The 12,427-nt window shown below is 53.9% G+C and overlaps 1 protein-coding gene across 2 annotated transcripts in view; it reads right to left on the bottom strand.

Moving 5' to 3' along the window:
* PITPNM3 (PITPNM family member 3) overlaps window positions 1-12,427 on the bottom strand; it is an 87,843-nt gene that overhangs the window by 24,684 nt on the left and 50,732 nt on the right. For both annotated transcript variants that reach the window (XM_012652599.1, XM_012652600.1), the window contains one exon: window positions 406-482. In XM_012652599.1, coding sequence (XP_012508053.1) covers window positions 406-482 — 77 coding nt within the window. The remainder of the gene's footprint in view (window positions 1-405; window positions 483-12,427) is intronic.

Below are 12,427 nucleotides of genomic sequence, written 5' to 3'. Positions count from 1 at the left end.
GGGATAGAGAGATAGACAGCAGGGGACGGGAGGGAGGCACACAAGGACATGCATACGCGGAGACCATGGCTGGGGACGCAGGCGCCTGCCCAGCCTGTCTCGCGACTCCAAGTCAAGAAGTCCTACAGCCCCCCATGTGACATAACCTTTGGTGCCTTCAGAGTGAGGGGCACAGGCTGCCAAGAGGGCAAGACCCTCGATGTATGTGAGGACAGGAAAGGTCCCAAGAGCTTTCTTGTTCTTATGGGCGCCCAAAGCCCAGAAAAGGACAGACCTGCCCAGGGTCACACAGCAAGTCGAACGAAGAGCTGGAAGAAAACTAGGCAGTCTGTCTACCATCCTACAGCCCTTCCTAAAATCCTGACCACAGAGGCGGGCCCAGACACCCTCTGAAACCCAGCCCACCTCGCTGTCTTCGTGGATCTCGATGCTTCCCTGGGCTGGGAACCTCTGTCTTCTCAAGGAAACCCGGTACAGTTCTCCTGCGGAGGGAACAGAAGGGGAACTCAGCATCTCCAGGCTTCTGCCACAGTGACAGCACACGAGGCACAGGCCCCAAAGGTGAGGCCTCGGCTTACAGGTGAGCTGGAATTATCGTCCGGAGCTAGGGGGAGCCACTGTCCAGCCCCTGCCTCTGAAACCAGCACGACATGAAACTCTCCTCCTCAGGAAAGGAAGACCAGCAGAGTGAGGCCATCGCCAATGCTGTCCCTGAGACAAGGAGGGGCATCCTAGGAAGGGAACGTCCTGCTCTTCTTCACCAATAGCAGCAGCCCGGCGCGAGCCCTGCCTGACGACTTCCACTCCAGAGATGGACGGTAATTTGGGCCAGGCTTCCCTCTGAGGACAACTAGAAGAGCTGGCATAATGATTAATTTCATGTGTCAACTTGACTGGGGCAAAGGACACCCGGCTTGCTGATAAAACACCGTTTCTCAGTGTATCTGTGTGTTGTTTCCAGAAGAGCGTTCGAATCCGCAGACCGAGTAAAGAGGACCCACCCTCACCGAGGCAGGTGGGCATGATGCGATCTGTTGAAGGCCTGGATAGAACAAAAGGGAGGGGAAAGGGAGAATTCTCTTTCTTTTTAAGATCAGACATCTATCTTCTCCTGCCCTCAGACATCAGCATTCTCGGTTCTCAGGCCTTCAGACTTGAACTGGGATTCACGCCATCCTTGTGTCCCCTGGTCCTCAGGCCTTTGGGCTTGAACTGGAACCACGCCGCCAGGTTCCTGGGCTCCTGGTGCCAGACAGCAGATCCCGGGACTTCTCAGCCTCCGTCATCGTGTGAGCCCGTGCCCCATAATAAATCTCTTTTTATGTATCTATTAATATATATAACCTATTGGTTCTGTTTCTCTGGAGAACCCTGACTAACACAGCTGGATAAATATTTTTTTTAATATCTGGTTGAAGCTATCAGAGGGATGGCAAGGCCTTGAATTATGGCACCATGGTCCAGATCTGCAGAGAGGTGAGGCCAGCATTTGGAGCGACACTCAGCATCACATCACGAGCTTTGTGACGAAGCCGGCTGCTGCTCCTCTCAGCTGCCCGGGCTGAACACCTGCTACTCCAGGAAGTTAGACTCCCTGGCCTGCTTCAGCTCTCACTGCTCTAGCACGGGGGTCAGTAATCCACAGCCATGGGCTGAATCTGGCCCACCACCTGCTTTTGTAAATAAAGTTTTATTGGAACACAGCCAGGCTCATACTTGACATACTGTCGACGGCTGCGTTTGTGCCACAGCAGCAGAGTGGTTGCAACAGAGACCTTACAGCCCACGGAGCTAAAAATGTCCAGTATCTGGCCCTTACAGGAAAGTTCGCCAACCCCTGATCTGAAGCTTACGCTCCTGAATGTCATGACATTGGACTTGCAGGTGGAGAGAGACCTCAAAGACCTCCAACAGCTGCCCCCACCCAAATGCTGCCTGCCTCCCTCAGGAATCCTTCCTTCCATCAAGCCGACCTCGGCTTGCCTCCTCTCTCCTCCATGGGATGGATACCCTTTTCTGTGTGTAGCCAAAACCCACAGCTAGATTGAGCCAGCTAGTGGCCTTCAATGACGAGGAACTGGCTTATCTCTTAAAGTCGCAGCCCGTTCTAGACAAGGACAGCCCTTTCCATCTTCACATCCCACCCCACCCCACCGTAGCCCGCCGCTCCCCACTGGGAGTCACATCTGGGGAGGGTCCCTCCCGGGGCTTTCAGGGCAACCCCCACCACCCTGTGTCTGAGTCAGGCTGTGTCATGACCAGCCCCCGGGGAGGGCACATCTGCAAAGAATTCCAAATGAGAAGCTTTCTCAGCAGGCAAGTACATTTCTGAAATATTCTGTCCTCACAGACACAGCCCTGGTCAAAGGGTGATTGCTTTATGAGCCTGAGCTGCTGCCCACACAGACAGGAAATCGTTCCCGAAATGGTAGAGGGGTTGACTTTTGGGAAGAGGAGAAAAAACTTGTCCTGAGGCCTGACTCTGCCCAGCACTTACATGCTCCTTCCAGTGGCGCAGGCTTGCCCTGGGTCTGGCTAGAGGGGACCTGGGCCCTGCCCTCAGCACAGGAGGACAATACAACAGTAGTGGGTCAGTTGTATTAAGTACTTATTATGTCCCAGGCACCGTGTGCTTTACCTGTATGGTCCAGTCCCCACAATTACTCTCTGAGTTTGGATGAGCTTGTTATTAGTCCCATTTTACAGATGAGCAAACTGAGGCTAGAACAACCTGCACCAATTGCCCCAGGCACCAGACCTCTTTCCACAGCATGAAATAGCGCCAGGAGGGAAGGAAAGTGTCTGCGGGGGAGGCTGGATGCGGCTTCCCCGAGAGGAAGCATCCACACTTCATGGTGAATGCAGCCTCATGCATGGCTCTGGGACAGGTGAGCCAGAGAAACCCAGAGCGTGGGCAGGGCTGAGGTTGTGGCTGTGGATCCTGGGAGGTCCCTGTCCTCTAGGGCTGGGAGGGGCATGGTTAAAGCCATGGACTTTGGAGCCAGAATGCCTGAGTTCAAATCTTGGTTCTTACGAGCTGTGTGACCTGTGTCTCAGTTTCCTCATCTGGAATATGGGGATAATACCTGCAGCTGCGTCATAGGGTGGCGATGCAGATAAATGAGTCCATATATATAAGGACTTAGAACAGGGCATAAGTCCATATACACGAAGGGCTTAGACTAGGGTGTGGAACATAGGAAGAGTCACACACGTTAGCTGCTATTGTTATTATTATTACCCAGGGTGCCTCAGGGGCACAGAGCCAGGGCCACAGCTGACAAAATGGGGCTGATGGGGACATTGCCACCTCCACACTTGCCTGCCCTGCCGCCAAGTCCCTCCCTGAGCCTTGGCATGCTCCCCGGCCTCGCTGGGCTGGGTGCCTGCTTGCAGTGTGATTACAGGATTAAATGCTGTGATTGCCACAAATTGCTATGGCAAGGCTATAAATAAGTTGCAGGGAAGCCATGAGGGTCCTGCTGTCTTCTGGGCACCATGCCCTCTGTTCAGCGGGGGCTGGATCCTGCACCCTCTCTGATTACACAGACCCAGGAGCACCCGCATCCTGATCTGCCTAGAGTCTGTTCCCTGGGGCCCCACGCGATGCTCTGGGCATCAAATTGGTGGACAAGTGCTGCGTCCCAGCCACAAATGACGCTGAGGCCGTTCCTGGCTCAGTGGGGAGGGAAGCCACAGGCCAGAGGCTGGACAGGCTTGTCCCCAGCATCCCTCACTCCTCCTAGCAAGAGGGAAGGGTCTCACTTCCTACGCTGTTTGGGGACAGAGCCTTGCTTCCTTTCCCAGCATAAAAGCCAGAAATTCTTTGCTCTGGGGGATGGAGAAGGGGAGACCTAGCCTGCCAGATCTAGAGTCCGGCCCTTTGAGAGTTGACTAACAGGACCAGAGTTACTCCACAGGAAGGCGCATCTCCAGTTTTGGCAGAGGCCTCTGTGGACAAGCAGAAAGGCAGCCTGAGGCCACCTTGCTTGCACCTTGCCCATGGGCTCTGCTTCCTCTAAGAGCCAAACATTCCCACCACAATAACTGAGGCCACTGGCTCTGACTCAGCCCACAAGACATAACTCTTTCACTCTTCCTTGGCTTTGCTCATGCAGAGCCTTTTGCCTGGTAAGCCCTTCCTCCCTTTTCAGACCAGCAAACTCCTACTTGTCCTACAAATCCCTGCTCAACTGCCACCACCTCTAGAAAGCCTTCTCAGATCTACCTAGGTAAAGATGGTTATCCCTCAGCTGGGCCTGGCTTGTTGCTGTGAGGCGACTTGTCTATTTCCTTGTCAGACTTTGGGCCCCTTGAGAGCAGGGTTTATCAGCTTTCCAGGCCTAGCATGGCGTTTTCATGAAAACATTTTGGAAGTGAAGACCCCAGGATGCACACAGCTGGTGAGACATCTCTGCACTGTTAACCCCCCAGGAGAAATCAGGTTCAGGGAAGCATCATCCACCAAGAAGTACATTTCTTGAAAGCACCCAGAGGAACTGGTATGTGGGAACCTCTGGGATTCTAGAACAGTCTGGCCTGGGCTTTGCAATTCCGCCTCTAGAGCCCTGCCCAGAGCCTCTTGTGAGAAGAGCAGCGGGCAGGGGATCCTGGGTGGTGGGGAGCCACCCACAAGGGACCCTAGGACCTCATCATCAGGCTGCCGCTTCCTCCCACTTCCTGTTAATCTCTGTTTGCATGGCCCTATTCAGGCTGGGTCCCTGCCATGCCCAGATTTGGGGCGGGTGAACCCACAGCTGTTTTGTGACAATGTTTTGTGCAGGCTTCGAGGCAGGCCAGCTACCGCAGTGCCTGCTCCCAGCACACTGCCAGCCCAGCCCTGAGCCCACCCCGCTCACCAGGGCTCCTCCTGCCGGCGAAAGAATGGAGCCTATTTTTTGCTTAATCACAGCCTTGGAAAGGCACAAATTGTGATCATCCCTTCTAATTACTGATGCACCACACTGCTCTTGATACAAAAGCCAAGGTCGTCACCCACGCACTTGGCACCCTAAGCAAAGCATCACCCCAGCTTGGCTGGAGAGTCCAGCTGTCTCCATCTCCCTTGTCTCCAGCTGCTGGGGTCCACAAGGGGTAGATTCTGGGGGGGGCCCTGGCTAAACCTGACCACTCAGTATCCCCCTCCATCCTTGGCAGTCACTCCCACCCCCTATGAGTCATCCCTGGGGTCAACAGAGCCGATCTGGGTCCAGCTTGAGACCATGTGGCATGTCCTGAGAAGTATCTACAGAAGTATCTAATCCTCTGTGAACTCGTGGAAGCACACATATGGGCAGAAACATAAAAATATTTTGCGTAAACCCAATGGCTTTGCTGTTTTGCTCTGATGTAGGATTCAGGAGATACACCTGGAAGTTATGTAAGAAGAATCTGAGCCTCATTCAGTAGCATGTGGAGGGCTTAGACCACAACCCCAATCCCCCACGTAAACCCACGTGACACACACTGACAGGAGGAGACAAGCCATGGAAAGAGTCCTAGGATGAGACATGAACACCCTAGTCAGAGGGTGACCTTGGACACCCTCTCCACACCATCACAAATGAAAGGGTTTGCCTATGTCCCCTCAGAAGAGTCAGGCACTCCGAGATCCTATGAGTCCATGCGTGAGTGCCCTCCGCGAGTGCTAGCCTCCATCCCCGGCAGAATAGACGCCAGGACCCTGAAGGGACCCACAGGCACAATCATTTCGAGGAAGAGGAACCAAGAAACTGCAGGCGGCAGATGTCACCTGGATTTTCAAAGTGACTAATTCCAACTAGGGAGCTTGGTAGTCATTTCCAAACAAGTCCCGGAGCAAATGAATGAACAAATGTTTTCAAGGCCCTCAGAAAGGGGAGCAGTGGCCCCTAGAGCTCTGATAGGTTTGCTCGGAACATAACTAGCCAACCCCACCTCACTGCACATGGAGTAGGTCACTGGCCCAGGAACTCGAGGGAACGCCAAGGGCTTAGGGGCACTTGGGGAGGGTGACACACAGGCAGAATGACAAACTATTTCAGGAACCCACAGCTCTGACCACGGCAGCTGCAGGAAGGTAGGCTCATGAATGGGGCCTGCCCTGGCTCTTGGGTGACCACGCAGAAGGTGTAGCTCACAGATTTCTGGCTGGCCCAAAGCCAGAAGTGGGGACCAATACCCACCAGCATGAAGCAGCGGAGACAGTGGGCCCTCTTCTGAAGGTTTCGAAACTTTTTTAAAACAGGGAAATTTTTCATCCAATGAAATCTTTCTCAGGAGCCCAGTTTGCAAAATAAAAGTGGATCAGCTCTGGCTAAAGCAAATTGGGGGGCCTAGAGCCCCGCTTCCTTACTCCAGCCCACTCTGACCCTCGGCAGTCCCTGCTGGCTCCACAGAGCACAACTTAGAAGCCACTGACCTCGTTCACCAGCCGCACTCGAGGCCACCCTCCTCTGCAGGTCCCCAGCCCCCAGCTCTGTGAAAAACGCAATCTAGTCTGGGAGGTAGTGGGGAGCTGGGGCCCTTTGGTTAGAAGGAAACACACTAAAATGTTTACAGTGATTTTCCCGGGGTGCTGGGATAATGGATGGGTTTTTGTTTGTTTGTTTGTTTTGTTTTGTTTTGTTTTACTTTCTACTTTCCTCTATTTTCTAATTTTTCTCTAGTGAGCCCATATTTCTGTTAGTTTAAAACTATTTATGAATAGATCTATTGAAGAGACAACACAAGCATGTATCACGTTTACAATAAGATCATTTTTAAACCAGCCACAATCCCCTACCAGTAAATGCAAACACTGTAAATAAAACAAAGCAAAATGCCCTGTCCTCTGGGAGCTGACAGGCTAACGAAAGAATGTGAAAGGAAAAGAAACACTTATGGAAGGAAAGAATAAATGTGAAACATGATGAGTGAATTAAGATTCAACATTTGGATTAAAAAAAACTATTAATAACTTGACATCACTTGCCGACTCCTACCCAATTGGTTATTGCCCAGACTTGTGTCAGGGCTGACAACGCCAAGATGAATCGGATACAGAACCTGCCCTCAAGCATCTCTCAAGACCACAGGATCACATGACCAAGACCAGATCACATGATCGAGGCTGAGTCACACGACAAAGACCTCAGTCATGTGAGCAAGCCCAATCACATGACCAAAGGCTACAAACAGCCTGAGTCAGGGTAATGGGACTGTCAAAGCTACTTTTCAACTTCTGAAGCCACACAAATCACAAATCACGGTTCAAAATGAGAGGGCACATCCCTGCCCTGGCCCTGAAGCTCAGGCCAGTTTGAGGGCATGTCTGGAGCCCAATAACCAGGCAGGACAGGTGTAGAAAGTGGCCCGGGAGGTCAAGGGGACATGGTGGCTGCCTGCAAATCCATGCTGAGCCATGTTTGGGTCACGGGAGCAGAGGGCAGAGCCAGGATGAATAGGGCTGGGGTCGTTCCGAGTTTTTAGACAACTTAGGGAGTATTTACAACAGTTCAAGAGTGTCCCGCGCTGGCCTGGAGAGAGGGTGTTCTCCCTCACTGAGCTTATACAAGCAAGTTATGTAAGTGGCCACTTAGCAGGGACGCTGGGAGGGAATTTCCACCCAGGCTTGAGGGTGGATCTAGAGGCTCAGGTCCCTCCTGTGACTCCTTAACCCTTTCAAAGTCAGAATGCAGTCACGTCCACCTGGACTCATCTGGCGGATGAGGCCAAAGTTGTTCAAACCTTCGATGGGCCAATGAGGCTTTCACAGGGACACTGGCCCAGACTACGGCCTGACCCTTGCTGGGGTCTGTACCCCAGCCACTGCCCCTTGAGAACATGCTGTCGGGCACCCCAAGTGAGCAGGGGTTAGTTCTGAGGAGCAACTCCCCCGGAGGGAGCCCAGCACAGATCAGGAGTGTCACCATCTTGAATCAGGCCCAGAGAAGTTCCCAGATACACAACCACAAGAAAACCCTGCTGCTGCTACACAGTGATGCTACAGGGCCTTGGCATCCCCGGCCCTGGCATCCCCTGCAGGCTCCTCTGTAATAAACACAGCCCTCCCAAGGTTTGCCTTGAGTTTCTAGTCCTCATCCAGTGTCTCAGGCAATCTTCACATTCCTCCTGTGAGGGCAGGGGTGCTGTCCCCATTTTACAGACGAGAAAACTAAGGCGTGCAAAGGTTAAGTGACTTCTCTCAGGATATAGGTGAAAGGGTGGAGATTTGAACCCGGGTCATCAGTCCAGGGCTCTTCCATCGTCCTGAAGGACAGGAATAAGAAAGGAGGGGTCTCTTCGCTCTTTCTAATGCCTTCACAGCACAGCCCTGCAGAGAGGGAAAAGTACGGAGAGAGACTGCCCTGCTCCTCAAGGATCCCCGGTGGTGTCTGCCCTGGCCCTGCCTAGAAGTTGGCACACACACAAAGGAAGGCAACAGCGTACTCCACACTCCTGCACAGCAATCCCTGCAAGCGTATGTGGCCTCCAGCAAAGGGACTGGGAATGGCTCTACACATAGGAAAACGTGCTCAATTTGAGAACCCTAAACTAGAGGATGGCTCGTCGAACTTACCCTGAAACGCTTTCTTTTCACCTCTCTGATCGGCAGCTATTAACACTGTGTGGGCCAGGGCGTGGGAAAACAGGCCCCCTTCAGTCATTGCTGGTGAGAGTGAAAACCAGAACCACCTCTGTGGAGGGCAATTTGGCAACGTCATTCAGAATACAAAATGCTCTCGATCCGGCAATTCCAAGTCCGTGTGCAAAATGACATGCGTGCAACACTAACCTTTGCCACGCTGTTTAAAACAGCAAAGACGAGAAACAACCTGTAAATCCACCAATAAGGAGCAGGTTAAATAAATTGCGCTGCAGCGACATAGGGCACACCCATTGCAAAGAATGACTCGCCTGTAAACGCACTGAGGTAATGAGATGCTCGGGGTGCAGTATCAGCATCCGAGAAAAGCAAGGTGCAGGATGGAGTGCACTGCGTGCTCCCATCTCTGCGGGGTATATAAAAATATATATCTAAATGAATATTTATGGATGTGTTTGTGTATGCAGAGAATATCTCCGAAATGGAATACAAGAAACTAGTCATAATCTTTGCTTCTGAGGAGAAGGGTGGGGTGTACTGGAGGACAGGAGAAGGAGGCATTTTATACCAAGTATGTGCGCTACCTACTCAAAAGACAGATTAAAAATAAGCATTTTTTAAAAGCACATGCAGCAGGGTGATTTATATATATGTATACTAATTTGTATTTTCTTCTCTCTGCTCCGGTTCCTTTGGGAAGGTCTGTGGCTGAGCTTGCTGGCTTTTGTTCCCAGGAGGAAAGGATTTGAGGAGACAGAGATTCCCTCAGGCTAGAAAGAGATCCCCACCCCCTGGCCCAGGCTGAGGGGAGTAGAGAGACCTCTTCGGGTGGCCTGGCTACTCCAGGGGGATGGAGAATGGCATGGGAAGGCCTGGCCGTCCCATTCCCCAGGGCCTGGACCCTCAGCCAGGAACTGCTGACCAGGACAAAAAGGACCACCAGGCTGGGTCCCAGGGCCCCCGAGCTCACCAGTGTGCAGCTCCCTGCACGTGTGCCTGTGTGCATGGACACACACACACACACACACACACACACTATCCCCCCAGATCAGGGGAAGACACCTGGGGGCTTTGGGACAATGGCAAGAGCAGGAGGAAAGGAGAAGGCCGGGGAATCACAGAGGGAGACTCTTTCACCAGCACAGCTGGATGGATACGCAGAGTCAAAATCAAGTTGGCTCATAGAAAAATAAAGGGCAGTGCTTCCACGTGGAAGTTAATGAACTGTGCTGTGTGGTCTCCTTTTGCCCCTCCAGACCACACTCCCCACTCTCTGCCCCACTCGGAGGCTGAGGCTCCCTTGCCTCTGGGGGGTTTGGCCAGTGGAAGGCACCCGTGGGAGAACCAGGGAGCAGGAGGCTCCCTCTGTGCGGGGTCACCTAGGGTGGTTTCTCTGCCGCAGGCTGCAGCTGCTGGGGGTGGGGGTGCGGGCCTGGTCCGCAGCTACCTGCAGGCGTGGGAATGGCCCCAGGGTATTGCCCTGTGCGCCTTCTTTGTCTCCGGGAAGCCTCATTCACCTGTGAATCTAGTCCCTTTACTAAGCCGCCTCCCACCTCGCTGTTTGTGTGAGCTTCTACTTCCTGCTGAAACATGACTGAATCACAGACCGGATTCCCAGTGCTCCACGCAAATACCACCTCCTCCTCCCGCATCCGACCAAGCCCCCACCTTCTGCCTCCTCTCCCTCTCTGAACTCAGTCTCATCGGCCTTTTCGGCAGTTTTCAAACATGCCTTTTTCCCGTCTCACCACAGAGCCCTTGCACATTTTGTTCCCTGTGCCTGGACCCTTCTTCACGCCACCCCCGTGCCCAGGGGTCTCCTACAGAAACTTCAGTATTCCTTCCTCCCTGGGGCCTTCGGCTCTTACTGCCCTCCCCAGTAGCACCACGAACCTTTCTTTCTTGGGACTAATACTCATATTTTTAATCTTATGGCTACTTGGTTATGTCTTCCCTCCTCCATCTCCTAGACTATAAGATCCTTAAGAGCTGGGACTGAGTTTGTTTTTGCTTCATTTTATCCCCAAAGACTACCACGGTGCTGGCATATAAAGGTGCTTATTAAATATTTGTTAAACAAACGGGGGAACGAACTAATGATGTGTTCCCATTTTGCACCCCTGTAAGTGTCAGAAGCTGCACATGTCCCCTGCAAAGCACGGATGCTGCGTAGAGGGGCTTGCTGATGTGTGCAGATACGCTCGTTCTCATATAGATGAACGCACCAGTGCACTGGCATACATGCCAATGCACACACGCAAATGCAGGGCACATGCACATGTGTGTGCGCACACACAGACACAAGAAGGAATCACGCCAAGCATAGGCGCACATGCAGGAAAAATGCTCCCAAGGCGGACGTCTGCCACCCTGAGCTCATTAAAGCCGGCTAAATATAGCCCGTCTGCAGCTGTGCTCAGCAAGCTGCCCACACAGGCCAGGAAAAGACACCAGTTACCAGGCAGAGGGGTGGGGAGGCCAGCCGTGGGCAAGGGGCTTCATGCGTCATGCCTGTATGGGGGGAGGTCCTCTTGGGGAGGCCGTGGGCTGAGGGTATGCAGAAGGCGAATCCCCCTGGTGGCTGGTCTGGGCTCTCAGAAATGCTCCTTTGGTCACTGACCCAAGGCAGAGGAGTCCATCAAACTACATCCCCACGACGGGGAGGGTGAAGCTGAGCCGTCCACATCTCTGTCTAAGCCAAGGAATGCGAGCTCAGTCCAGGATCAAGGGATGGAGTCAGGACCCAGGCAGGGATAAGTCAGGGCTCAGTTGGTGGCTATGACAGAGGCACAGGAGGGGATGAGGACAACAAGTCAGTCTGGGGCCAGGGTTGTCAGGTCTTGGTCTGGAGGTGAGGGCAAGTTCAGAGTCCCACCGAGCACCCTGCTCTAATGAGCAGCCATGGCTAAGGGCAGACCTTTCCAACACCTGGGACAGCACCTGCTGCCCCTGGCCCAGCAGCTGATGGCAGACACTGGTCTGGGAAAGCCATTGACAGCGGCATGGGTTTGGGTCACATGTGTCAGGCCTCTGTTGCACTCCACATGGGCTGGGTCCAACTCCAAGGGCCACAATAGGTAGGTCTTTCTGTCACGGAGTCTGCGTGGGGGTGAGGTACAGGAAGCCTCCTCTGCATCTCACATTCCTGTCCCGCATCCTGTGTAGCGACTGGGACCAGAAGGGAAAGGGAGGGCGAGGTGGGGCAGCCATGGGTCTCCTGGGAGAGGCCACACCTTTTCCCACCAGCCAGACCTGGGCGGGCACAGGCCCCGCTGTGCCAACAGCTGTACGCTCAGCCGCTCGCACAGAGATGGTAGATCACAGCAGGGAGGGCGGGCCTGACTCACTGGATTCAGCACGTGCGATCCAGGCAGCCACGACTGGCGCAGCAAGGGCAGAGGCCAAGGTTGCCAGGTCCCAAGGGACCCCAGTCCTTCCCGCCGTCTGCTGCAGAGGAGCTGCCTCTGTCCCCTCCACAGGGATGGATGGAACGCTCGGGCTCCCCAGCGAGCCCATGGGAAAACCGTGCTGAGTGTGCACGCTCCTCCCAGAGTGGGTGTGGAAGGGAAGGGGGCGCGATGGCGGAAGAGGGGGAAGTGGGCAGATGGGTTGTCCAGAGGCGAGGTTCAGCGTCCGTGGAGCGGTGCTGTGGGGAGGGAAGCGGTGGCTTTGAGCCCGCAATGGTCTCCCTGACACTCGGGAGGGCGGGCGTGGGAGAGACGAGGCAGCGAGGCCAGCACGCGGAGGATGCACCGTCCAGGAGACAGACGACAGGGCCTTGACGAGGGAAGGGCGGGGACAGAGAGGAGGGGGCGAGGCCAAGAGCTCTGCGGGAGGTGGAATGGTGCCAGGTGGGGGCTG

Source organism: Propithecus coquereli, unplaced genomic scaffold (assembly GCF_000956105.1).
Source record: "Propithecus coquereli isolate 6110/MARCELLA unplaced genomic scaffold, Pcoq_1.0 Scaffold390, whole genome shotgun sequence".
Taxonomy (NCBI): Eukaryota; Metazoa; Chordata; class Mammalia; order Primates; family Indriidae; genus Propithecus; species Propithecus coquereli.
The sequence above is the reverse complement of the archived record's forward strand: the minus strand, read 5'-3'. Positions and strand labels throughout refer to the sequence as shown.